The sequence below is a fragment of the Fonsecaea pedrosoi genome (assembly GCF_000835455.1).
Source record: "Fonsecaea pedrosoi CBS 271.37 unplaced genomic scaffold supercont1.4, whole genome shotgun sequence".
NCBI lineage: Eukaryota > Fungi > Ascomycota > Eurotiomycetes > Chaetothyriales > Herpotrichiellaceae > Fonsecaea > Fonsecaea pedrosoi.
The window spans coordinates 3,448,150-3,474,403 of NW_013550612.1; the positions used below are offsets into that span (position 1 = coordinate 3,448,150).

At 52.8% G+C, this 26,254-nt stretch overlaps 10 protein-coding genes across 10 annotated transcripts; 3 read left to right on the top strand and 7 right to left on the bottom strand.

Annotated features, from left to right (window-relative positions):
- Window positions 1-35: 35 nt before the first annotated feature.
- Z517_07047 (uncharacterized protein) lies at window positions 36-5,240 on the top strand (the record flags this gene model as incomplete). The annotated part of the gene is made up of 2 exons (XM_013428785.1): window positions 36-266; window positions 321-5,240. 2 exons carry the CDS (start codon window positions 36-38, stop codon window positions 5,238-5,240), a joined length of 5,151 nt encoding a protein of 1,716 aa, XP_013284239.1.
- An 868-nt stretch (window positions 5,241-6,108) lies between these two features.
- Window positions 6,109-8,622, bottom strand: Z517_07048 (pre-mRNA-splicing ATP-dependent RNA helicase prp28; the record flags this gene model as incomplete). Its single annotated transcript, XM_013428786.1, has 1 exon — window positions 6,109-8,622. The coding sequence occupies one exon, from the start codon at window positions 8,620-8,622 to the stop codon at window positions 6,109-6,111; it is 2,514 nt and encodes an 837-aa protein (XP_013284240.1).
- A 714-nt stretch (window positions 8,623-9,336) lies between these two features.
- On the bottom strand, window positions 9,337-12,251 carry Z517_07049 (uncharacterized protein; the record flags this gene model as incomplete). The annotated part of the gene is made up of 5 exons (XM_013428787.1): window positions 9,337-11,633; window positions 11,693-11,840; window positions 11,915-12,032; window positions 12,097-12,125; window positions 12,204-12,251. The coding sequence occupies 5 exons, from the start codon at window positions 12,249-12,251 to the stop codon at window positions 9,337-9,339; spliced, it is 2,640 nt and encodes an 879-aa protein (XP_013284241.1).
- A 1,131-nt stretch (window positions 12,252-13,382) lies between these two features.
- On the bottom strand, window positions 13,383-14,558 carry Z517_07050 (uncharacterized protein; the record flags this gene model as incomplete). The annotated part of the gene is made up of 1 exon (XM_013428788.1): window positions 13,383-14,558. One exon carries the CDS (start codon window positions 14,556-14,558, stop codon window positions 13,383-13,385), a length of 1,176 nt encoding a protein of 391 aa, XP_013284242.1.
- Window positions 14,559-15,442: 884 nt separating this feature from the next.
- Z517_07051 (uncharacterized protein) lies at window positions 15,443-16,980 on the bottom strand (the record flags this gene model as incomplete). The annotated part of the gene is made up of 5 exons (XM_013428789.1): window positions 15,443-15,621; window positions 15,689-15,797; window positions 15,854-16,227; window positions 16,281-16,326; window positions 16,390-16,980. The coding sequence occupies 5 exons, from the start codon at window positions 16,978-16,980 to the stop codon at window positions 15,443-15,445; spliced, it is 1,299 nt and encodes a 432-aa protein (XP_013284243.1).
- Window positions 16,981-17,556: 576 nt separating this feature from the next.
- Z517_07052 (uncharacterized protein) lies at window positions 17,557-18,521 on the bottom strand (the record flags this gene model as incomplete). The annotated part of the gene is made up of 3 exons (XM_013428790.1): window positions 17,557-18,273; window positions 18,326-18,414; window positions 18,503-18,521. 3 exons carry the CDS (start codon window positions 18,519-18,521, stop codon window positions 17,557-17,559), a joined length of 825 nt encoding a protein of 274 aa, XP_013284244.1.
- A 587-nt stretch (window positions 18,522-19,108) lies between these two features.
- Window positions 19,109-20,531, bottom strand: Z517_07053 (enolase; the record flags this gene model as incomplete). The annotated part of the gene is made up of 3 exons (XM_013428791.1): window positions 19,109-19,463; window positions 19,517-19,957; window positions 20,011-20,531. 3 exons carry the CDS (start codon window positions 20,529-20,531, stop codon window positions 19,109-19,111), a joined length of 1,317 nt encoding a protein of 438 aa, XP_013284245.1.
- A 939-nt stretch (window positions 20,532-21,470) lies between these two features.
- Z517_07054 (26S protease regulatory subunit 10B) lies at window positions 21,471-22,754 on the top strand (the record flags this gene model as incomplete). Its single annotated transcript, XM_013428792.1, has 3 exons — window positions 21,471-21,687; window positions 21,738-22,124; window positions 22,177-22,754. 3 exons carry the CDS (start codon window positions 21,471-21,473, stop codon window positions 22,752-22,754), a joined length of 1,182 nt encoding a protein of 393 aa, XP_013284246.1.
- Window positions 22,755-22,877: 123 nt separating this feature from the next.
- On the bottom strand, window positions 22,878-23,270 carry Z517_07055 (uncharacterized protein; the record flags this gene model as incomplete). Its single annotated transcript, XM_013428793.1, has 1 exon — window positions 22,878-23,270. One exon carries the CDS (start codon window positions 23,268-23,270, stop codon window positions 22,878-22,880), a length of 393 nt encoding a protein of 130 aa, XP_013284247.1.
- A 1,112-nt stretch (window positions 23,271-24,382) lies between these two features.
- Window positions 24,383-25,949, top strand: Z517_07056 (uncharacterized protein; the record flags this gene model as incomplete). The annotated part of the gene is made up of 5 exons (XM_013428794.1): window positions 24,383-24,570; window positions 24,629-25,002; window positions 25,058-25,290; window positions 25,348-25,612; window positions 25,669-25,949. The coding sequence occupies 5 exons, from the start codon at window positions 24,383-24,385 to the stop codon at window positions 25,947-25,949; spliced, it is 1,341 nt and encodes a 446-aa protein (XP_013284248.1).
- Window positions 25,950-26,254: the final 305 nt, after the last annotated feature.

The window sequence follows — 26,254 nt, forward strand, 5'->3', positions numbered from 1 at the left end:
ATTGAATGCCTCGGTGAGGCGATAAGGCGCTGCCAATGGCCGATTCTACTACAGATCAGAGGTCTAGCAGACCCAAAGCACGACAATCAATTGCGCACGTGCCGTCTGCGAAGACGCACTCGTCGAGGGACAATGCGACAACGGATATTGCTGCCCTTCAAGCTCGACACACAGAGGCTAGGGCGGCCAAAAAGAAGTCGCGTGGCAAGAGTCTCGGTCCAGGCGGACTTGAAGCCCTGAAGGAGTCGACGGGAAACGCAACAAAGGTAATCACGCAACTACGGTGTGGTGATAAAGCACATTTGTTGACTTTCTGGCAGCCTACGACGCCGTTTCAAATCAAATCCATACTCAAACCTTCCATACCTCTGACACCTCCTAAAGCTATACCGTCGTTTGACGAACTGCGCAAGCGGAGTACGGGAAAAGACAAGGCACAGACGAAGAACAACGCCGAAGAGCTGCTCATCGACTTCTCCACTCCAGGTCCGAGTGGGCAGAATGCAGGCGCGGTCGCAATGTCAGGCACTGAGAATGTCGCTGACCCCTTTAGTCCTATGGCGCGACGATCTCCCAGGAAAGCCGAGGGAGCAGGTGGAAGTGCGGAAGCTCGAGAGCGCGAGCAGGAAGAGGAGCGGAAGCGCAAGGCAGAGAAGGAGGCTATATTGGAACGCAGAGCGGCAAGGAGGAAATCGCTGGCAAATCGTCGAGTATCGTTCGCGCCCGAGGCGACCTTGCATACGTGGAGCGTCATGGAACTTGCTGAGGACTCAACCACAAGTTCCGCCTCCAACTCCACAAGACGCCAATCCTCGATGACAGCACAATCACCTGTCAAATCGATACCATCGCCTGAACCAGCAGATGCGCCTTCGGCTCCTGCCGGGCAGATTGAAGAGCTACTTGTCAAGGAGTCCCCTGCGAAGCAGAGGGGCGGCCGCCAACGTAAACGCAGTCGCAGAAGCTCAGGTCTCGCAGAACCCACGCTCGATGCCGAAGAGCTGACGTATTCTTCAAGTCCCTCGGGAGATGTCACCACTAATAGCAGTCCTGTTAACTACGAGGAAGGTATCGAGTCTTCAGATGAGTCAGACACCGATGGCGATACAGCGATGAGTCTGGAAGACGCTACTTCACATACGGTAGCCTCTGAGGATTCTGGATCAAGCACCCCTTCCAGTCTGGAAGAACGCCTGCGGCAAGCTGCCGAACAGGCTGGAACCCGCGGTATAGAGTATGACGAGCATGGCGAGGACTCTCTCATGGAGATCGTGACGGGTACTGTAACAAACGCCTTTCAGAATTGGGCACAAGGTCGGGCTCATGGAATCCAAAGCAACGAGATGGACGAGCAGGAAAACCAGATCACATACATTCGTCCGCCACCAATAACTCACGACAACGACGCTGAGATGGATGATGAAGGTGGGGATCAAAGTGGCGAGATGAGTATGGACGTCACAAGTGCCGTTGGTGGTATAGTGACGAGTCGGTCTCCCAGCAAGAAAGGCTCAAAATCACCTCTCTCACGCCGCAGAAGCAGCATGCGCCATCGCCGCTCATCTGGGAATGAATCCGTCTTTGATGAGACTATGGACTTTACAGCTATCCGAGGAGGAATCATCTCTGCTGGGATTGAAGAGACAGTGAACAGCCGTGTGTCCGATGAAGATATCAGCATGGAATTCACACAGGTGGCTGGAGGTGTCCTGAGTGGAGCATCTAGTCGATACTCGATCGGCTCGACTCAGTCAGATGAAAATGAGACCATGGACATGACCACTGCCGCCGGGAGAATCCTGCCCCCTATTGAGGAGCAGACCGAGCCCCAGACGGATGTGGAAGAGCAGACCGTGACCATGGACATGACCAGAGCGGTAGGTGGCATCCTTGTCAAACACGGCTTTCAGACGACAAGACAGTCTCCTGAAGACACCATGCTTTCTTCACCACAACACGTACCACTTGACCAAATCACACCAAAGTCCCCACCAAAGTCGCACCAACATCGAACCTCTATAGCCTCAGAGACTGGCAGTCCGAGCATTGCTTTGAAACCACGACTGTCAGGCCGGTCCCAGCGAAGCGCCACGAAAACTGCTGCTACTCCACAAACTACACAGCAACATAGCACACCGGTCAAGTCACAGACTAGGAAACAGCAGGGCACTCCATCAAAGCAGATCACTCCACTGCCTACGCGAGCTGAGTCTCCAAATAAAACTCCATTGTCTGCAAATGTCTCGCACCGAAGTGCCTCGCCAAAGAAGCTGTTCAAAGCCGAAATCAAAGCCAGGGCATCCCCAGCCTCTGCAAAGCGAAACGCGCTTTTTTCTCCCGGCAATCAGACTCCCAGTGTCGTCCTGAAAGCCCCCAAATCTCACCTAGGGCGTCGACGATCAAGTGGGATTGGTATTGACAAAGATGGGATCGGCTCTCCGCGAGTGACCGAACTACTGGACCGTCGATCCTCAATTGGAGACGCAGCGCCTCAGTTCAAGCTTGCTAGCATTGAGCCTACAACGTTGCGCTGTGAAGACCCACAAGAAGTTGCGCGAGAGGTAGAGGCCGAAAGAGCAGAAGAGCAGCGTCGCGAGAGCGGCAGATTTGTCATGGAACAAGAAGCCGACGAGCCTCAGGATGAGAATGTCACTTTACAGCTGAAAGACATGATTGAGTCGATGACGCCGCAGAAACCAAAATCTGGCAAACTCAAAGGCAGAAAGAGCCTTGCAGTTGGAGGTGCCAAAGGTCTTCTAGGAAAGCGGCCCGCAGAACTCGATATGGACGACGACGACGATGGCGATTCAACTCCGAAGCGTTTGAGAGCGGTTTCTAGAGAAGGGAGCCCAGTGAAAAAGGTTCATTTACCGAAGCCACCTACCAAGGACGAAACCACTGGCAGATTTAGCACGAGACTTCAGAAGTCTCTCCAGGAGATGGCTGACAGTGCTAACGCAACTCCAAGTCTCGGGCCAGCGTCGCCTACTAAACACACGATAGCACCGAGCCCAGGCACCACTCGACGCTTCAAAGATGTCAAGGTCAACGATGAAGCAAGACCAGAATCGTTCGAGGACAAACTTGATAACGTGGTTGGAGCCATTGACATTTCCACCGTTCAGATGGAAGAAGGATCGGCCCGGAGTGAAGAGGACAAGATCTCTCTCCAGCAGTTCTTGAACATGACCAATATTCATTTCATCGAACTGTCAACCACGAAGCGGAGACACACAATGGCACAGTCGATGCCGGCCTCTGGGTCCCAGGCAGATGTGGACGCCAGCAACACAGCGGATAACTTTGTTGCGGCTGCCACCACATTGCCACTCCTTGAACTGTATCAGCATGCCACGCGAGAGCTCAAGTCGTATATCTCGGCCGGTCGCAAGATAATCCGCTCTATCGAAGCAGAAACCCTGGCCGACCAGCCACCACTTTTCCGGGAATACGTCGATGCTCGCCCTGACGTGAAGGTAGTGATGGACAACCAATTTCGCAACGGCAAGGCCAACGCTCGTCTGCAAAGCAAGGAGGGCTGGTATCAGTGGAGAGCACAGCTGGTAGAAGGCCTCAAGAATGGGCTAGAGGGTATCGGCCATGGGATACAAGCTGACCTTCAGCTCTTACAACAACAGCAACAGATACTAGACTCGGTGCTTCCTCGGCTTAATCAAGAACGAACTGATCTCGAGAACCGAAAGGCATCGCTACAGCAGAGTCTGGAAGAACTGGACAGTGTCCATCATGAGTCATTAACCAATTGCCGGCGTGAATTGCAGAATGCCGACAAATACTGTCTTCAAAGATCTGCTTTGCTCGACTCCTTGCACGAACAGATGCGAGAGAAAGAAGAGGCGCTCCTAGCTGCCGCCGAACTCAAGACCGAGATGAATGATCAGATTGCAGAGGCAGACCGAGTCAGGGAAGAAAGCAAGGGTTGGCCTGTCGCCGATGTCCTGGACCTAAGGTCGAGGGTAAATGCCATCGAGAAACAAACCGGCTGGCGGTTGATTGCTGTGGAAGAAGAGATGGATGAACCAACCGACTTTGGGCCTGCGCTCACCATGATGTACAAGGATGATCTACGACTCTTCTTCTACCCTCAAGCTTTCCAATCCAAGGCTTCAGATGCACCGCGGCGCAGATCAGGGAGGAAGTCGGCATCAACTAGCGGTCCAACGGCGCCTCTTAGCTTGACCTATGCTCCCACAGACGAAGAAGACTCTGATGTCAAACCGTCCGAGCCACCGACCGAGAAACGCTTCTTCTTGCAGTTGGTCAGAAGCCAGTTGCACGCCTTTGCAATGATGCCCAAACGGTCCGTATCGTCCAGAACAATGCTGTCAACTGTTTCTCAGGGCTGGGATCTTGCATGCAAAATTTCCGAAGAACTCCGACTTCTGAACCTCGTGGGCATCACGACAGCCTCCATCCTAAGTGACGAGAAACTCGGGGTCAAGGTCGCTCTGATCACGCCGAAGCAAGGGCGGGTTGATGTTGAATTCGCGGTAACAGTCGCGATTCTGAACGACGGCGACATTGTCGCATCGACCAGCGTAACTGCAAATGCAATCTATGGCAGCTCGGTGGAACTGTTGAGTGGTGGAAAGGGTAGGAAAGTGCAACATGCACTGGGAAAGGAGGCTGAGAGTAGAAGCCTGGGCGAAGGAGCTTTTATCAGTGCCATCCATGGCTTCGAAGAGTGGCTGCGTGTACAGGACAAGGCGAGATCAGGGACGAAGGTGGCTGTCACGACTGCCTCTGCACCTGAGCCTGAGCCTGAGCCTGAGCCTCAGCCTGTTGCATCGACTGTCGCGTCCAAACCGGCGACAGTCCCTTCGACCTCAACCTCGACCCTGACCTCAGCTACCACTCCAGTGGCGCCCAAGCGCTCTCCTCTGGCTCCTAAACGAACCAACCCACTACAAAAGAAAGCTCTTCCAGTTCCGAAGCAGCGCCTCGAGAAGTTTCAGCCTCAGGCTATGACCCAACATCAACTTCCGCACACAGCCGCCGAGAAAGAGAACTTCAACCCATCTCTATCGGTCTCTGGCAAGATGACTCCTCAGAAGCAGCAGCAGCAACGACAGCAAGCACCACTGGAAGATAAACGCGGCACCGACTCTGCCGGGTGGGAGGACGTGATCCCCAGGGCGGCCATTCCGCCCGAGATGCAGGAAGCCATGATGCACACGCCCATCAAGCGCGTGGGTGCGTTGAGGAGGAGTCCGATCTGATCTGATTTGATACTGTAGGCTTTTGGTTCTTGCCCCCCAGCCGACCGATGATTGCCAAATGATATATATCTATTTGGTGTTGATGTGACGATGACTTTGTTATAAGGAGGAGGGGGGGGGTTTTTTTTTATTACTTTGGCTTCAAGCAGGGAGTTTGTTGGATATGGGACTTGTATTTTGGGGCTTTGGACTTTTGGACTCTTGACTACCGACCAGCATCCAAGCATGTGATGGATGCATGGAGTTGTCATGTACATACATACATGCATGGAAAGAAACTCTACCCCCTGATGGACTGACTGACTGACTGTCCCAGACGGCTAAATCCTTTCCATCTTAACTATCTTTCTCTTGTCTCTTTTCATGTCCTGTCATATCTCTGCCTTTCCTTCCTTGGTAGTTTCAGTTTAACGACCTCGGCTACGTAAGTAAGTAGGTAAGCAAGGAGGTCGGTAGGTAGCACCCAGGTAGGCTATATATGCAGGTGGGACAAGGCTCTGAATTCCAAGGGGGTTAGGTTCTTTATCATGGTAAGCTCGCAGGACTTTGTGTTCCCCCGTCCAGTCGCGGCCTGTGCTGTGCTGTGCTGTGCTGTGCTGTGCTGTGCTGTGCTGTGCTGTGCTGTGCTGTCTTTTAGATATTATAGCATTTTAATTATTGACACTCGCTCCTCAGATTTTACCCACCATCTCATCTCGCCAGCCCGTAAGTGCTGTGGCTAAGTAAGTAATGTTGGTAAGGTTGGCACTGGGGAAGGTCTCAAAAGAGAAGGTCTCGAAGAGAAGGTCTCTAGGGAAGTCTCCAAGAGTGAATGAATCAATGATACACGATCAATCAAGCATAGTGCCTTGATCAGTATCAACTACTCCTACCACCCACCACCGCCGCCGCCGCCACCACCACCCTTCCCTCCAAAGCCACCGCTCTCATCACTCGCCCCTTTACCGCCCTTCATCTTATCGCCGCCCGCCAGCCCGGCGCCTCTCTTCTGCTGTGCCGCTTCGTGCTTCCTCAGCTCCTCCGGCACCCTGCTGATCGAGCTCTTCATCAACATCTGCTTTAGATCGTACAACACGTCGTTGTCCTCGTTACCCAGGAACGTGATGGCCACGCCCGACTTGCCAGCTCGGCCGGTACGCCCGATACGGTGGGTGTAGGATTCGATGTTAGTCGCCATGTTGAAGTTGACCACCAAGCTCACGTCGGGGACGTCGATACCACGACCGGCCAAGTCGGTCGCGACCAGGACATCGGTCTTGCCGTCCCGTACTGATTGCAGAGCCGCCTCGCGCTGTTCCTGCGTCTTGGACCCGTGCAGTGTGACGCTGCTGAATCCCATCGACTTGATGTCCCGGGCAACGGCATCACAATTCCTCTTGATGTTGACAAAGACGATGATCGGTGGACGGAACTCTCCACTAGAGAGGATCTCGTTCAGTCGCTTCTTGCGCTTGTCTTCGCCAGCCACGAACTCTACCCGCTGTTCAACAGTGTCGACAGCCTCGCCCACGTTGCCGATCGTCACGATCGCCGGTCTTCTCAGATATTTTCGTGCGATTCGCTCGACTGCGGCAGGCATGGTGGCCGTGTACATCATGGTCTGGCGATACCGGTCTTTTCCACCCAAATGGCGGGACATGGCTTTTCCATCTTCTGCGTCTTCAGTGTCAGGTTTCTCATTAGTCACAGGGAGAGCATCGAGGATCTTGTTCACGGGCTCTTCGAATCCCAGGTCGATCATGCGGTCTGCTTCGTCCATGATCACGTAGCAGCATTGCTCCAGCACGATGATGCGGCGATCTATACAATCCACCAGACGACCCGGTGTCGCGATGATGATTTCGGCGCCGTTGCGTAGATTGTAAGCTTGTTCCTCGATACTGTGACCTCCAACTATTGACACGACCGTGAATCCCAGCGGCGTCGCAAACTTTTTGGCTTCAATCTCAATCTGCTGTGCCAGTTCACGGGTGGGAGCAAGGATGATGGCGTAAGGCCCGTTGTTGCGGCGCATATCGTCTTCGTCTAGCCGCGGAAGCTCGGCGATGTACACGAGCAAAGGAAGGAGGAAGGCTGCAGTTTTTCCGGAACCTGTGACTGCCACACCGATGAGGTCGCGATTTTGAAGTGCGATAGGAATGGCGGCCCGCTGGATAGGTGAGGGATCAACGTATCCCACTTGGTCGATGATTTCCAACAGCTTTCTCGGAAGTCCAGATTCTTTCCAACTACGCATAGGGTTCGGGATGCCGCCACCTTTCGTGCTGATGTTGAAATCCTCCTTGAAAATGCGCCAGTCGCGTTCGCGCATATGCTCCAGTTTCTTCTCACTCCAGTGTTTGTCAATGGCCATCCGGCCGGACTCTTCCTTCCTCTTGCGCTCCATCTCGAGGATCTCCTGGGCGCGGGCAGCTCCGGCGACTGTGTCTCTCGACTGCAACGCCTCTGCATACTTTCGTGCCGCTGCATCGGCCGCCTGTTCATCAAATCCACCCAAGCGACCTCTCCCAAAGAAGGTGACGTCGGCGCGATTGTTGTAGATGGGGTTGTAATCCGGTGTGGTGTCCTCTTCGGCGTTCCATTCAAAATTGAATTTCTTTTCCGTCGTCCGCCGTCGCTTTTTCAAGGCAGAGAAGGTCGACACATTCATGTCGGCACCCATGTACCTCTGTCGGATAATCTCTGTTTCGGCCTTCTCGGTCCGGTCGTCCTCGGCGCCTCGCTTTTGTGCCCGCGATTCACCACCAAACGCAATCGCTTTGGGTGCTGGAGGTGGCGCAAAGTCGACGCCCCTGTTGGGTTCTCGTGACCGCATGGCAGCAGGACCTGTGGGGACATCTCCTCCATTGCGTAGGGCCTTCGGCCCCGTGGGCGCTGGACCGGGCTTGGGCGGTTCCGACGGCGCAGAGGAACCGTTCCGTACAAGACCGTTTTGCTGTTTCTGAGCGGAAGCGGCCTCAACCTCCTTCTGTCGCTTCTCCAAAGCAAGTCTTTCACGCTCCGCCCGGGAGAGGAATTTGGGCTTACTGGCCGCGAGGTCGGCTTCTCTCTTCTTCTTGAGGAGTTCCTCCACGCTCAATGGCGTTGCCTTCGGCGCCTTTGTCGCGCCCCATCCTTTCTTCTTCGGAGGCTGTGGCCGGACAACCGTTGTCGTAGAGTCTGGGTCGTCGCTAGGAGGAGGTGGCACCGGCTCTGGCGGAGGGGGGGGCACACTTGAGTCTGTAGGCGGAGGAGGCGGCGCAAACCTCGCCTCTAGCGGAGGAGGGGGAGGTTCAGTCTCAGCGGATGGGGGAGGCGGAGGTGTCTGTGGTCTTGAAACAGGGTCAATAGGAGGTGCTGGCATTTCAACTTCGCGGTGGCCGTTCACCATTGTTTCCGCCATGCTGGCGTCTGTTGCGCCGGCTTTGGACTTTTTGTAGTCCTTGTCCGGGTGGAAGGGTTGGTATGGCAAAGTCGTTGAGGCCGCGTGAGATTGAGACTCTAGACCTAAGATAAAGTGCCTCTTGAGAAGAAAATAAAGGGAACGGCAGCAGAAGTTTATGATAGTGTCAAGTCCAGAAGTTGGAAAGACAAGACAAGAGACGCCATCAATTAAGCCTTGGGAGGCAAAGATCTCGTTCGCTCGGTGAATCAATTTTCCGACGAGGCTGGCATTAGTCAGAAGATGTGCGGGGAAGTGCCAGCCTTGTAGAAATCGCCAGCCATCTCCCAGCTCGACTAAAGTTCAGCCTTTAGCAGCACCACAGTGAAAAAAAAAACCCCGGTTGTTTCTTGCTATATGATATCGTACAAGAAAGAATTAAGGCTAAAACCTATCAACAAGCCGTGTCATATCCATTACTGTATTTTTCGTCGGAAGGTAAAAAAGGAAAAGATTTTTCGGGCCCTCAACCTGGATCCATGCCATCCTCGACAAGGCAGAAAATTCTGTCCAAACACACATAACTGCTGCTCGCTCAAAGTATGTGATCGAAAGAGAGGTTGACAACCCTCGTCAAAAACGCATATTCATAACTTATTCTTCGATTACCCCATTTTTGACCCATCGAGGACAGAAGGGGAGGTGGATGTTGACGGGTCCGTTCGCACCGCAGCATCATGTATAAATTTCAGCGCCTGACTTTCGTCTGTCGTTGTCGCCATACTCATCTGCGCCTGCGCCGTCTGGAACGGCATCATTCCAAATCGTTATGCTGTCAAGTCTTTCGCCCTTGTTTAGATGCACCGCGTGGAACGCATCGACTTCTTCGACATCCTCGTCGTCTTCCCCAATGACGGCTTGCTCATCTTCTTCCTCTTCTTCGATGATTTGATTCTTCCTCTTGGAACTGCTGTTTCTTCGACCACCCCCGGCCACAAAGTCTTTGAGGCCCAAGTTGAGCTTCCCATCTGATCCTTCACGGTGTCTTCCAGCACCAGCGATAGCAGGGCTACCGAACGCAACGGGGAGGCTTGACGCGGAGAAGAAAGCAGAGTTGAGCATGGGGCCTTTGAATGGTGATTTCTTCCGCCGAGCGAACATGACGTTCGATCCGAATGTGTGGGCATGTGGAGTACCTGGTGGATGATTGAACATCTCGGTGCCCACTCCAGAGAGCGGACGAGGCTGAAGGCCGACTTCGGAGCCTCTCGGCGTCCGGACTATTCGAACGTTTGAAGGGAAGGCGTTCGCGGTCGGTGTCACAGGGAGGACTTTGATCGAGGGGTGAGGGGACCGGCCGTTGAGACTGACCGTGCGGCTCGTAGGACTCTGAACCGTGTCGAGGCTGTTAGAACTTTGCGAGGACGCTTTGCTGTGAGAGGTGTGTCGTGGCATGCTTCGGATTGATGACACGGAGGAGGATGTTGATTTTCGGCTCCGTAGACCTGTCGAACTGCGTCGGTAGGAAGAGCGGGGCGTCACAGGCGAGGGCGAGAGAGAGTTGCGATGAGGTCTGCCACGGGCCGTATCGATCCTAGGCGCAGGAGTTTTGACAGAGGGAAGAGGCTTGGAGTTGGCAATGATGGGAACGAGTGCAGACGCGTTCGAGGATCTATCTGGATTGGCGGCGCCTGCAATGTTTTTGGTGCTCTTGTTGAGTTGGTTAGAGTCTCTGGAGAGAGTTGCTTTGGAGGTGTTGTTGGAATGTCCGTTCAAGATTCTGTCGATCCTAGGACTGACTGGTGATCTGGCTCGCTTCGTCGAGTCGACGATCCACTGCTTCAACGCTGTGAGCTGACTCAGAAATTGTCGGTTGCGAAACCTTCCACTTCGCCTCTTGTTCACTCCGTTCAAGGGTCCCAGCAGGTCGGGGTTCGTTGTCACGAGTTGGAGCGTGCTGCTCCGCCGATTGCGTTCCTTGGGTGGAATGGGAGGTCGAGAGCCGCTCCGAGAGCGCACAGAGTCTTTATCAATCGGTGGCGGCGGCGGTGTTTCAGCCCCGGGAGATCTGATGACATCCCCCTCAGGGAGTTGAGGCAAGTCACCTACCAGTATCTGTGGCGTGCTCCTTCGTTGTGTCCTGCCGCGACTGGTACTCCGACGGCCTTCGACCTGCTTTTCACCAGGAGAATGCTCCTCATCGACCTCAACAAGTGTGGGCGCGATCCTTTCCAACCTGGCGCTAGCTCCACTCAATCGCCTGAGAATCTTCAACTCCGCCTCTCTGTCCTTCCGCTTCCGTTCCTTGCGGGCTTGCTTCCTTGTCTCCTTCTCAATGAGCAACGCCCACCATCCAGCCAGCGTATCACAGCGCTGCGAAAGTACATTCTCAATGACCTTGTCGATATCCACGCCCGCCGACTTCATTCGTTCGAGCGTGTCCTTTTCCAATTGAGTGGTAAAGGCTGCTGGCTGTGAGAGTTTTAGGATCGCTTGTTGGTGAGGGGCATGGTCCGACAGAAAAGGGTCCGCGAGAATATCTGACAAACTGGGTCTGTACAAAGGTCGCTTCGAGAGTAGCTTGGAGATTAGAGTCTTTGCGGATTCCGGGAAGGTGTCGGGATAGACGGGGTCATCTTTCAATATCTTGGCCTTTGTGGCGGCATCGTCGTCTTCATCAAAGGGCAGTTCCCCCTTCAAGAGTGCGTAAAGAATGATCCCCAGGCTCCAAACGTCAACCTTCTCGCCCGCATATTTCTCGCCTTTCAGCATTTCCGGTGCACTGTAGCATACTGTGCCGCAAAATGTCTGCAGGTAATTGGCCTTCCCCTCGTACTCCCTGGTGAAGCCAAAATCGCAAAGCTTAACGTTGTCATTCTTGTCCAGAAGGACATTCTCCAGTTTCAGATCTCGGTGAACACATGATTTACTGTGGATATATGCAACGGCGCCGACCAGCTGAGTGAAGATCTTTTGAACAGTTTCGACGGGAAGTGGCCCATTCTTACACAAATAATTGTACAACTCGTCACCTGGAGCGTGGGTTAGTTCGCAGACCCTTCCCGAGTGGTGCAGTTGTATCTCCTCATACCAGGACAATATTCCAAAACTAGCCACACAAGAGATTCAGTTATTATAACTTCATATAGTCGAGCGATATGAGGGTGGATGAATTGTCGATGATGGTGGATTTCTCTCGCGAGGTTCGGGTCGTCTTTACTCGAGGCCTTGAGTACCACCTGTTGGAACTCCTAGTCAGCGAACTGCTGCTGCGGTTTGAGGGATGCCATGTGTCATCCAGGCCACGACTGACCTTTGAGCCATTTGTCAAGTTGTGCTTGGCAAGATAGACCTTGCCAAAGGAGCCTTTTCCAATGAGTTTTCCTAACGAATAGTTTCCCACAGTCTTGAGGTCTTTCGAGGCGAACTGTCTGGAGTGGAAGGGTCAGCGGAGACAACGGGACGAGAGGGAGGACCGCGGCAGGGGGATCTTACTCGAGTAATTCCGAGTACGAGCTGGCAAGCTGTTGCACCGTCGTCAGTCAGCTCAGGTGCACACACACACGAAACAAGGGCCCATGATGCGCCAATGGTGGTCCTACTTTTGCTTTATGTTGCTGAAGCTCGGCTTTGGTCCTCTGAGCTTGCATTCCTCGCGACGACTGAAACCTGCAGATTGGTGTACGACTTCCTGCGGTTTCTCGAGGTGAAGGATAACATGTGGGCAAGTCCGAGAGGGGGGGTAAAGGGGTATTTTTCTCGCGCCCGTGGCCGGCCGTGTGCTGGTCCTTTTCTGCGCTTTTTCAGGAGACGACGATGAGCGGTCGAGGGGTAGCCGGGAGGGAATCGCAGCCTGGTTCAAACGTATAAGTGCGCATCTGAGACTGCGAAGTTGAAAGGTCGTGCGAGTCGGGCTTTGTTATTGACAACTCGGGGGGTAAAATCAGTGACGTTGACCAGCGGGCGGGATGGTGATGCAAGTGGTGACAAGGCGGGAACGGTTTTAAGAGTCTCCTGGGATCTCGAGACCCAATTGCCCAGCGGCCCAGAAATATTAACGTGTCACGGCGTTCAGGGTCAGGGTCTTTGTGGAGGTGGCTCGGGTGGGAAAAAGGCGGGAGGGAGGCGTGGGAGGCTGCGCCGAGTTTTTGGGTGTGTGTGGAGGCCCGATTGGCGTCTCTATCCCTGAACAACCTCACGTTTTGGCAGAAGGGGAAAAAAAACAACGCTTTCTTGGTGTCAGACCCCTTTCGAGTATGGTCTACGTGTTCTACGCATATGTAGAGTACCTATGTACATGCTGATCTCTATGATATGTTTAGAAACCTCAAGGTACGTAAGAAAGGAATTGTACCCACAGAGCCGCTGCTGATGCAATTGGGTTTCCTGGTGCCACCACCAGTGCGAATACCCGCCACCAGCCGCCGCGAAGGTTCCTCAAATACTCGAGACCGATTACTCCACCTGGCACGTGCTACACAAAGAGCCCTTGTGATCGTCAGATATGGTGAGATAGGGCCGGAGGATACAGGACGGAAGGCGATGGCATACACTTTGCTGCGAAAAAAGTGATAATCTGGTATATGAAGATCTGGTAACGGTACTGTTTAGGATGCTCCATCCCTCCGTCGGATACCCTCCAGTTTGAAAAAGCATATTCCACAACTCCCAGCTCAGTAATCAAACATTTTAGGTCTCTATACATTATACACATACGTCTTGAGGTCTCAAGAACAAAGAAAGATCGTTAACATCGTCAAAATCCCGCGCTGTTCTTGAGTTCAAGACCTCGGGGTCTGGTAGTATCTGTTCTCTGCCGGTTGTGACGAGGGTAATTCAGAGATCATGCTCGTCCGGTCAGAGAAACTGCGGTGGCCTGAGACGCCCGATGCAACCGACGGCGCACTATCCTGCGAATAGTCCTGTCCGCTTAGCCTCTGGGAATTAAGGGTTTCCGCCGCAAAGCTACCCCGGTCGGACTGAGCTTGCATATTTGGTGAGCCCATGAGTGTCGCTTCAGACCCAGACAATTCGGACATCATGCTCGTCCGGCGGTCCAATGGCGGGGTGGCCATTCCGGGGGGTGCGAGGTGACCTGTGTGATATGTCGAACCAGGTAGCTCGGCCAGGAACTGTTTGGGAGGATCGGGTTGCTTGACCGGTGCATAATAACTCATTCGTTGTTGCATTTGACCATTGGCTTGGTATGGCGGGAGACTGTAGGTACTCATTCGCTTCTCGTCAGGTCGGAAAGCGGGGTGAAGCGCCATTGTTTGCCAGCCCATGTCTTGCTGGGGCGACAACATCTGAGGAGAGAGGGGTCTTTGAATGTTAGATGCACTGAGGAACTGCGAGTTGGACATGTGGGAGCCGGTCTGAAAGCGAGCGCTTTCGGGGACAGGGGTCATAGGGGCAAAGGTCTGGACTCGTTCCTCCACGCGTTCGGCCTTTTTGAGAATCCGCTCCACCAACACCTTATGCGAGTTGTCGAGGTTTTTGCGAACAAACGACGTCAACAGCATGTTACATCTCATGTCGCCATCTTCGCGGAGGTAGAGGCCGGTTCGAGGGACCTCCACCCCAAGTTCTCGTGGCTCCGGCGGTTCACCGGGCAGAGAACCCCCTATCGTCCACTTTTCTCGGATTTCCAAGCCCATAGGAGCATATATGTGTGTCTGGAGGCCATTTGGAGTGTCATGAAAGCAAGCCTTGTAGCTCACTTTCCCCTTGACCATTCCACCTGGTAGGTAATGGATCTTGTCCGTCAGCTCTTGCCAGGCGCAGTCCAAAAACTCGTCGGCTGGGGCATCTCGGGGGGTCTTGATCGGGTGGTGTTCGATGACAAGCGGGTTCAGCTCGATCATTTCATCGTGGTTGTGAAGCATGGCAATTGCCACCTCGCGCGAGACCTGAGGAGGGAGAGGAGTAATGTTGGTGAAGAGGGTGCGTTTCGGCATGGCGTGCTGGCGGTCAGCTGGCCAGATGGGACTTTTGGTATGGGGACTTGTTTCTCGGTTGCTGTCGATCGAGATGCTTGGTAGATTAGAGACTTTTTCTTCACAGACTTAAAAAGAATGTAATCGTCGAAAATATACAATGAGCAGGACGGGCATTGGCACCTCCAAAGAATTTCGCAACTGGGCCAGGGAGAGAAAGGAGATGATCCGAATTTGAACGGCTCAGCTCAAGACAAGACGCAGATGTGCCTGGGAAGAGCCTAGATCCCGTTAACAGCAAACGACAGTATTGGTAAGGATTCACCTCTAAGAATAGCTAGTGCTTATGACCTTCTGGGTAATTGTGAGGTTGAATAGGCGTGATGGGCTCTGTGGCTGACTGCGACGCACACAGCAACGATCAGCGAGTGGTCAGAGGCAATCCCCAAAGGACCCCCTCAAATCCTTCGCTCCCCCTTCGCTCCAAGTCTCCTGGTCGCTTTGACATGCACTTTTTCGATTAGATCCACGATAGACAGAGGGCGGAGCATCGAGAAACACCCGCCACCGTTTCGAGAAGCCCGGAGTTGCATCGAGCCGCAGCGAGGGGTTTGGGTAACTCGTACTCGGTATGTTCGTGCCGATGGAAAAGGCAATGCGCACAAGCATACCTATACTCGGGACACACATCCACCAGACTGAAAGGGTGATGCCCATGCGCATGATGGCCGTGCTGTTGCTGCACTGTGGAGGTGACCGGTGCCACGTGTAGCCATGTTGGCCAGTAGCCGCCAGCCAGTGTGGGAGGAGCCAAATTGACCATCAAGAATAATAAAATACGACGGAATGAATCTCAATTCGGCTGTGGATGGGGGCTTGCTGCGCCGCACCCGAAACTCCCTCACCTACGAGTCCCGCGTACGCGGGTCGAAGTCGTATAATAAAGCCACCTTTTGCTGTTGTGCCACCTTCGCCAATCTTTGGACAGCGTCTTTACTGATACAAAAGGTGGGATCCAGTTCCTTCAACCCCGGTTCATTGTATATTGCCAGTGTCGCAAGCCCGAGATAAGAGTGCAGGAGGTCTAAAGGAGTATTAGGAGACGGACTTGTCTGCAAGGGGAGGGACCTCGAGACGATGTGAGCACTCACCCGGAAGTTCGCCAGGACCTTTCGCAAATCCTCCGATAACATGGGTGACCTTTCCCAGAAGATATCTCCTCAATGAGTCAACATCCACGAGATGATGCTGTTGCAGGATCTGCTGGATCATCAGTCAAAGCATGTCACATGTACATACCATCTGGATACACTGACCGCAAGAGCTCCCACATTCCAGAAGCAATAACAAGTGTCTGCGATTTTCCCACAGCGGCCGCAGAAACCGGCAATCGCTTTCTCTGTGACTAAGCCAGTGTGTAGACCAGACGTGTTTGATGGCGAGCTTTGTTGGGCTTCGTTGTTGTTATTGGTATCAACTCGTTGTCTAGACTTGTTGTCTGTGTCCTCGTCTTCCTCCTCGTCGTCCTCCTCTTCCTCTTCTACCCAAGTTGTCTGTCGATCCAGCATCCACCGAGTACAAACGGTTATGTCGAAGTTGGCTCGTTCCGCCATCTCTTGCATCGACACCGAGGGGTTCTGGAGGAGGGCGAGAAACGAGAGTGTCGCAATGCCACAGTAATTCAGCCCAGCTACCAGCCAAATCAGCAGAATGACAGATGATCAGGGCGGGAAGGGGTTATACAATGAGCTTCGAGAAGAGGAGCTTGACCAATCCCGCCTTCATGAGACTAGAGTAGGAGAATAGATATCAGCCCTGCGTTTTGTCGTTGGGTATCCCACTCAATCCTCACCTGGCAACTGGCGATGTACCTCCGCAAGTTTGCTTCGTTGAAACTCGACGGTTTCGTATGCTCTCCGTGTCCTTGTAAGATCTTCATGACCCCCACGGCGCACATGCAGAGTCTTGGATCGTCTTCTCCCTCGATCTGGTCGTTTTCCCCAAGGAACTCGCCAAAGCTACCATTTGGCCTTTGCAGAGCCGCCACCCACGCAAGGCACTCTTTCCGCTTCACGCGGGAAAGGTCATCTCCCAAGACCACCAGGGCAGCCAGTGCAAAGTAGGTGTTTGGCAGATTGGCCGGGTCCCAGTGCCAGTTGTGGTAACTCCTCTGGCCGCCTAGCAGTGTCCCCGTGAAACCTCGAAAGCCTCCCGTGTGAGGGACTTGACAGGTGTAGATCCACTCGATCCAGCCATGCTTCTCAGACGGAGTGATGGCAGTGTCGAGTACCCCCAGCAGGTCCAGAGCAGCCACGATGAAGAAGCCGAAACTCATTCGGTGGGCTTCGCCTGACGTGTAAGGTTCGGGTAGGATTTGCGCACACCTTTTCCAGTACTTGACGTGACGCTCCTTGTCGAGAACGTAAGGCTCCTCAGGGGCCATGGTGTACGAATCACACAGTCGTGAACGGGTCAATAGGGAAAAAGCCGATAAAAAGCAGCAATCGGCAACGTGCCGTCGAAGCCAAACTTATCAATTCAGGTTCGCTGCACAGATATAACGTGCTATGTTGAAATTCCCACACACATAAAGGACTCGGCGAAATCAGTTGGAAAGGGTGCTACAAGTCAATCGAACACATTGTAGATACGCCCGAAACCTCAAGCAGGTCGAATAGAATATGAGGGTATGAAGCAAAAACTACCGAGTACCTCCTACAGTGGTAGAGCAAGTCACCCAATACGAGGTCAACAAGGCATGCAAGGCTAGCTTTATCAGGCGGGAACTCGCAGCGGGTCTTCACATAGATCGTTCAAATCGCTCTTTTACAAGAGACCATAAACTAATAAAACATGTCATTGTTTGCTTTCGAGTGAAGTCATAATCTAACGACGCCTATCTGTTGTCATGCTTCCTTTCAGTTCTCGTGAATGATAGGTCTTGGGCTTCGCAGGTCTTGTGTTGTACTGTCGCGGAAAGAAATGAAAGAATCGAAGATATCCATCCAAGAAAAACAGATCACATGAAGTCATCGTCTCCAAGGCCGTCATCATAACTAGTCGTGTCGGCAATGCCTCTACCCATGTCGCGGGTCGCTGCAAGAGACGACTTGGTTTTGGCCGCCTTTGACTTCTTGCCGCCCTTCTCTTGTGCCTTTTCCTCCTTCATCTTCTCGTTACTCAGCGCTGTCAGTGCACTAGCCGCCTTCTTGATCTCTGCACTGGGTAACTCGGCAGCTATTTGCTTCACAAAGGTTGGCAGCCAGAGTGCATAGTGTGGTTTCGAAGAAGCGGCCGTGAGGAGAGGTACCAGGGTTGCTGAGAGGGCGTCGAATTGTGTCTTAGTGGCAGGCTTGAAGAGGGGTAGTTGTGAGAGGTCGATTGTCTGGCCTGGATTTGCTTTGTCTTCTATTATCACGGCCTTGTTGGGTTTGGCACGCGATTTGGGCTCCAGCGCCGCTTCGGCAAACAGGTCTTGCGCATGTTTCAGGTCAGAGTCTTGCTCTGACTGCCGTAATCTGGCACGCCTGGTTGCTTCGTCTTCATCTGAGCTTTCCTCGCCCTCCTCTTCGGCACGTTTTCGTCGGTTTGCCTCCCTGTGTTCCTCTATCCGCTGAGCCTTGCTCTTCTTGTTGACCGCAGCTTCTGCATCAGCCTTGGCTTTGGCTGCGGCCGCTTTGGCAGCTTTCTCTCGCTCGACTTCAGAGTCTTCTTCCTCTTCCCAGTTGTCGGCAACCTAACGCTCATCAGTCCCTCTGTCGGTCCACCAGCAAAACAGACTGACGTACGTCATCGGAATCTTCCTCGTCCGCAAACTTGCGTCGGGCAACAGGGACATCTACAGATTCTTCCTCGGAGGACTCTTCGGACTCATCATCTGGCGAGATGGCAGTGTTAACACATTATCCTGGGTGATTCGGCGCAGAAGAGGACAATTTCCCCGCGGGTTCAAGATTGCGACTCACCCCACTTTGAAGGAGGCATGATGTGGTTACCCGGACTCTGCCCGTCTGTGTGATAAACTTGATGCGTTTCAAGGAAATCGCCGCGATGCGCGCAATCGCTCGAACCTACACAGTGCGCAAGAGAGCACGATGAACGGAGTAGACTATGGGGATTTGACTCTCGGATTGTGGCAACAAGGAGGTGAATCTCACAAAAATCGGGTTAAAGGACTACAAACTTGCCAAGACTTCACAATAGTGCGACACACAATTGTTAGTGCCTTCACGTGGGAGTTTAAGAGCGTCTTAGGGTATCACGTGGGTGATTAGCGAGAATCGCCCCGTTCCGAGTGCTGGTTGCCCCTGGCATCTCACATTTGTACTACTCGGTACTCTGGCTTGCACAATGTAAAAATAAAGCAATTTCATGACGAACGCATCTACTTATCATACCATGTTCTCTTCGAAGACGTTCAGAATTACAAAAATCGTGATGTGTTCTTGTAAAGTGCATAAATGCGCACACCCCCAACGAAGCTACTCGAAGGGCGGCTCTGTGGCCAAGGTTCTTTTTGATCTACCGCTTGCGCACGGCTTGGTGTCCCATTATTGTCGCAGTCCCACCACTTACAAAGTGACAGACTTGCGGAAGTTGGTGCCGGCATAGATGGCGTTGGATCCCAGCTCTTCCTCGATGCGTAGGATCTGGTTGAGCTTCGCAAGACGTTCAGATCGTGCTGGGGCACCGGTCTTGATCTCACCAGCTCGGATACCAACCACGATGTCGGCAATGGTGACGTCTTCAGTCTCTCCAGAACGATGAGAAACCATCACTCCCCACCCAGCTGCATACGAGTCTTTGGCGGCCTGAATGGATTCCGTCAGGGTGCCGATTTGGTTGACCTTCAGCAAAAGAGCATTGCAAGCTTTGGATTCAATGGCTCGCTTGATTCGCTTGGGGTTCGTCACGGTCAAGTCGTCACTGGCCTCTGTCAGTCATTGTGGCTCATTCTACGATAAAATGCGAGCACTTACCCGACAATCTGGAAGTTGGATGTCTTGAAAAAGTAGCTCCACGCCTCCCAGTCGTCCTCAGCGAAGGGATCTTCGATTGAAACAATTGGATATTTGCTCGCCAGGGACTTGTACAAGTCGGCGAGTTGCTCGTAAGTGATCCATTTGCTGGGATCGCTGTCAGGGTTCTTGAAGTCGAGATCGTACTTCTTCTCCTTCTCTTTGTAGAACTCGCTAGAGGCGACATCCATAGCGATGTTCATCTTGCCGGTGTACCCGGCTTCTTCGATTGCAGCAGAGATCAGGTCCAAGGCTTCTTCAGCGGTCTGGATATCTGGAGCGACACCACCTTCGTCACCAACATTGCCAGCGGATTGACCGTACTTCTTCTTTGCCAGAGACTTGAGTTTCTGGTAGACTTCGGCACCCCATCGAAGACCTTCATTGAAGGATGGTGCTTGGCTGTGTTGGTTGTTAGCTCAGCTTGGAGTGATAAGAGATGTGAAAGGTCATACTCGGGGACGATCATGAATTCTTGGAAAGCAAGACGACCACCAGCATGGGAACCTCCATTGAGCACGTTCATGAACGGGACGGGTAGCACATATGGCTTCTTTGTGCCTGCTAGATCGGAAACATGTGCGTAGAGAGGAACTCCTTTCTGAGCAGCACCAGCTTTGGCGACCGCAAGGCTGACGCCTAAAATGGCATTGGCACCAAGGTTGGTCTTGTTTTCTGTTCCGTCAAGCTCAATCAGGAACTTGTCGATCGAAGATTGATCCGTGCAATCAATGTTCTTCTCAATCAACTTCGGTCCGATGATGGTATTCACATTGTTGACGGCTTTCAGAACACCTTTCCCTCCCCAGTGTGTTTTGTCACCATCTCGGAGCTCGCAGGCTTCGTGCTGACCGGTGGAGGCACCAGAAGGGACGATGGCGCGGTGTAGACCAGTCTCAGTCACGACATCGACCTCAACCGTCGGGTTACCCCGGGAGTCGTAGACGGAGCGGGCGTGCACCTTCACGATAGGCATGGCTGTCGGTGGGTCAGTGAATGGAAGATATCGGAACAAGGGCAGACGATGAGTTGAGGGCTGAAGGTGTCATGCACTCAGGGAAAGTGAAGGGGAAGAGGAAGAGGAAGGGCAACTGCAAAGAGCGCAGAGGAGCTTCGTCAAGACGGTTGAGCAAAGCTTTTGAGAGGCACTTACTTGGTGTTTGCAGTGGTGTGACAGAAGGGTTGAGTCAGTGAACAAATGCTTAGTGATAAATCCCAAGGAGGAAGTAGGAGGACGTCTGGGCTTCTCTATCGATGAGGGAATGGAGAGGAAAAGAAATATGCAGTGACGAAAACTATCAAGAGCAAGTGAAACTTTTTGTTGCTTTTTGGGGTGGGGGTGTTGGCAAGAGCGAGTGAAGGTATTGATCGCGACAAAACTTCCAACTCAGCAGTTTCCCTCAGCAGCGACGCAAGGCGGGGAACATGATTGAGCCCCTCCAGAGGTCCAGTGCTGCGGATTGGGGAACTAACGCATTCGGAGGGCCACTGACAGCGGGTGCAGCGGATAGGTCAAGGACACCAGGGGTCCTTCCGCGCCCAACCCGCCCAATCCACTGCCTAGAAGGCTCTCGTTGGGCCGCTACAATCATTGGCAACAGAGGACAAGGTTAGTGGTAGATCGGGCTCGGTGAGAGCACGTGATCATGCTCGTTATACCTTCCCAGATTCACATTGCTCTCCCTGCGCCTTTGCCGCGTAGTGCTATTGGTACCTGCAGCGCGCAAGCTTCCCATTTCCTTGGGCTATCAGACAATCACCGATTTCAAATCTACAGTACCTGCAACATCTCGCACCCTAGTTTTTGGAGCACGGGTTACTACACTCTTCCGCTCTTCCCGTCGATCTCATACATAATCCCTCCCCACAGATTCCCAACACAGACCGGCGTACACTTGCCTCTCAAACAAACACGATGGACGGAGGCGGTGATCCAGAACGGCAGCAGGCCCTCGAACAGTATAAAAACAAACTTCTAGAGTCTCGAGAATGGGAAGCCAAGTTGAAAGCGCTGAGAATGGATATCAAGGGACTCCAGAAGGAGTTTGAAACAACAGAGGAGAACATCAAAGCACTGCAAAGTGTCGGACAAATCATCGGCGAAGTCCTGAAGCAGCTTGATGAGGAGCGATGTACGTTTGCCGAAACCACAGTGTCATTGGAAGATGTTAACATACTTTAGTCATTGTCAAGGCATCCTCAGGTCCCAGATATGTCGTCGGCTGCCGGTCCAAAGTCGATAAGTCGAAATTGAAACAAGGCACGCGAGTGGCACTCGACATGACCACCCTGACTATCATGAGAATGCTCCCCAGAGAAGTCGATCCCTTGGTCTACAACATGTCTTTGGAAGATCCTGGACAGGTCTCCTTCGCTGGTATTGGTGGTTTGAACGAACAAATCCGAGAACTGCGGGAGGTTATCGAGCTGCCGCTCAAGAATCCCGAGTTGTTCCTCCGAGTAGGTATCAAGCCTCCCAAAGGTGTTCTACTCTACGGGCCTCCCGGCACGGGAAAGACGCTGTTGGCGAGAGCAGTCGCAAGTAGTCTGGACACAAACTTCTTGAAAGGTGAGCCCCAAGTCGTCACAGGGATTCAAAATCCATGCTGACTTTACGGTAGTTGTGTCATCTGCTATTGTCGACAAGTATATCGGCGAGTCGGCGAGGTTGATCCGCGAGATGTTTGGTTACGCGAAAGAACACGAGCCTTGTATCATCTTCATGGACGAAATCGATGCCATCGGTGGGAGACGCTTCAGCGAAGGAACATCTGCCGACCGAGAAATTCAGAGGACGTTAATGGAGCTTTTGAACCAGCTCGATGGTTTCGATTACCTGGGAAAGACCAAGATTATCATGGCTACCAACAGACCGGATACCCTGGATCCCGCTTTGTTGCGAGCAGGGAGATTGGATCGGAAGATTGAGATTCCACTACCCAACGAGGTTGGGCGCTTAGAGATCTTGAAGATTCACGCTGCTGGCGTGGTGACGGAAGGAAATATCGACTTTGAAAGCGTGGTCAAGATGAGTGACGGTCTCAACGGCGCCGATTTGCGAAACGTCGTCACTGAAGCCGGGTTGTTCGCGATCAAGGATTACAGAGATGCTGTCAACCAGGACGACTTCAACAAAGCGGTGAGAAAAGTGGCTGAGTCGAAGAAACTCGAGGGCAAGTTGGAGTATCAGAAACTGTAAAATACGACCCGTCGGTGGGATCTACTGTACTGTTACGGCGCATAGCGAGACGACCCTTGGGGTTGACTCAAGAGTGGCAGCGGGCAATGATAGATGGCTGCGATATCCAAGGGCGATTCCACGCTATGCCTGCATGAATCCCATGGCGACCCGCCACCATCTCTGGAGTCCTCTCGCCTCCATACACGTGGCCATTTCTTTGACCGTGGCGACTTCTTCCAGACTTCCCAGTCTTTCGTCGTCCTGTTGAGGGTCATCGCGTTGAAGCTCGGATGAGATAGCATGAACTGGCGCAGCCAGGTGGTAGTCTTTGTATCTCAGGTCACGGACCGTGTCGACCCATTTCTGGACGTTGGATCGATCGTAGCCTCGGACATACATGACACCAGGGATTCCCCCTGATCGAAGCAGAGCGTAGCACTGAAATTGTTTGGCGGCTGCTTTGAGCCTGGCGACCTTCTTCCTAGACGTGATATGGTGGGTTCGGATCAGGGCATGGTATGCTACACCTGGCATGCTTCAGCCACGTGTGGCGAGGGGAGAAGGACGAGGAGTACAATAATTTCTCCCGATACGAGATGGCGAGGTTTGTGATTCTAGAAGTGAAGCCGAGCAAAGCTTGGATGTTGAAGACTGGCAGTAATGGGCGCTGCCGGCAGAATGTCGGCTTATATCCGTCTATGCACTGTGGCACCAACAATCGACGTCTCACATCTTCATCTCCTCCTCGACATTAACGACCAAAATCGCATGTTGACCCTCGAGACATGGCCCCAAACGGAGACCCCAAGCAACAGCCTCCGTTCCTCCCCTCCCGACTCTGCAGTGAGCAAAGACTCAACCTTGTAACCACGTGAAAGAGGCGGACTTCTGCGCACTCTGTCCACCCCTTAGGCACCCTTGGGCAACCCGTCAAGCCGTGTCCTTTTGGCGCCGAGGCTTTCCCCCGCATTAAGGATCTTGCACTTGTGAAGCTCGATTGATCAAACTAAGATGGCGGCATTCGGCACAGACCACAATGAGCCTGTTTGGGAACGGGGGAGCAGATGAGAACAAACGCATTCCACGCCGAGTCGCAGTCTGAACATGTCCTGTTGCCAGCATCACCTCCTCCATGTTCAACTTTCGCTCACCTGTCCTGAACGTCGACGAGGGGAAAAAAGTGGTCAACTTTCTCCATCGACAGCGATGATTAGTTGCCGGCAAGATGATGCCATAATTGCCGTCGGTGTCTCGACCAGCAGAAGCGGATGCTAGCCTCGGTACATGCAATGCACTTCTCGATGCCAATAGACGATGGATGCCCATGGGGCTGTCGAGAGCCACGCCATTTGCGGATTTGACCATCCATGGATCTTTTCTACACACTAGCACCACCTCTTACAAATGCTCTATGCCTGCTGCCGGCTAAGCGGTTCCTTTGCCTTTACCCCAGTTGTTCTGCAATTTCGTCTTCTACTTCCCTCCTGCTTCTGTTGTGCGCCCTAAGAAGCCTGAGCATCGTGGTGTGGTATTCAAAGCCTGTCGTTATGGACCGCTGTTTTCAGTGAATCCCATTCTACTTGTATACAGACTTGTGGCGGTTCGACAGAGCTAAAGTTCGGACCAAGTCCCCATCTCTTGTCGTCATGTCAAACTCTCAACATGACAATTCAAAGACAATCAACGAGGCCATACCAATCGATGCTCCTCGCAGCAAAGAAGTTGCGATTGAGGCGACAGCCGTTGTTTCTTTGCCACCAGTAACCCTCCAAGATGGCGGACTTCGGGCATGGCTACAAGTCATTGGATGTTTCCTTGTCTTCTTCAATGTCTGGTAAAGGGAATTGTTCCTTGTTGGGAGACAGATTGCTGAAATATGACCGTGAACTTAGGGGCTTTACCTTTGCATTCGGTCTCTTCCAAAACTATTACGAGACGTCCTTTTTGAAAACCAGCTCTGCGTCCGACATCTCTTGGATCGGAACGGTTGCATCCTACCTCTTGATCGTCATTGGCATCATCTCTGGACCATTGTTTGACCTCGGTCACTACCGCAGTATGCTTTTTGGAGGTGCTGCAATGTCGTGCTTGGGGATATTCATGTTGAGCTTGTCAAGCCAGTACTATCAGATCATATTGACCCAAGGTATCTGCACTGGTCTGGGCTGTGGTGTTCTCTTCATCCCCGGCATGGCACTCGTTAGCCGCTCATTCAAAACCCGGAGGGCAATTGCACTTGGTGTTGTGAGTTGTGGCGCTCCATTTGGTATGTGAAAGATTTGGTTGAATTCAACTGCAACTCTTACTGACTGGCGAAACAGGGGGCATCATTTACACTATCGTTTTTCAGCAGCTGATCGACTCCTTGGGTTTCGCTTGGACCGTCAGAGTCATAGGCTTTATCATGCTTGCGTCTTATCTTCTCGCCTTCCCGCTCTTGCTTTGGGGCGCCACAAATTTCGGTGATATTAGTTCTGGCACCACGCGGAAACTCTTCGATAGAGCAGCTTTCAAAGATATCGGGTTCTGGTTTTATACCTGGGCAAACTTCTTTGTCAGTCATCCTTAGGCCAGAAAAGCTGTCTCCGTCGATCAAAGCTGATTGTCACAGTTGTTTACCGGCTATCTCGTCCCTTTTTTCTATATACCCAGCTATGCACAGTTTGTTCTGGGCACATCACGAGCCCTCGCGCTGTATTCGGTTGTAATTGCGCAAGGATCTTCGGTGGTGGGACGAATGATAGCATCGACTGCTGCGCTGCACATCGGCGTGATGATTCCTTGGTTGATATGCGGCTTCGTCTCCGCCATTCTTTGCCTCGCCTGGATAGGCATTCACAGCATAGGGGCGTTCTGCGCCTTCACCGCTCTCTACGGTAAGCTGCCCCAAGCCTTTGTTGCAATCACAGTCGTGGTATTGACTGGCATTCAGGCTTCTTCAGTGGCGCGCTCATTCCACTCCCACCTAGTATATTCCCTGTTGTCTGCCCTGATCCAAAGGTTTTGGGAGCCCGACTCGGTATGGCTCAAGCAATCGGCGCCACCGCCTCCCTCATCGGCAGCCCGATCGCCGGAGCGCTAGTTGGTGATGATGGACGCCATTATGTGGGACTACAACTCTTCAGCGGGCTTGTGATGATGGTCGGAACTTTGTTTCAGCTATGCCTTTGGTTCACCTTGGTCAAGAAGAGAGACTGCAAGCTTCTCATTTGATCCCACACTCCAGAAACAGACGGATGAGGGTTCAATATATCGTCAATCGCTGCGCGAGTCCAACGGTTGCGACCCGCCTCAACGTTCTTCGCGAAGCTTTATACCAGGGTTTCCAGTCGCACGGTTTATCTTAAGATCGCGCGAACTTATTCGGACGCACGACATAAAGGCAATAGAGAGATCAACACTCGTGACCTCCAGCTGACATCCCATAAATAGCACCTCCGTCTTTCGGCCCCTGCACTCCACATGATCTTCCCCGGAGATCACGACCCCAAAACGCCTCACAAAAGGCATGTATTCCC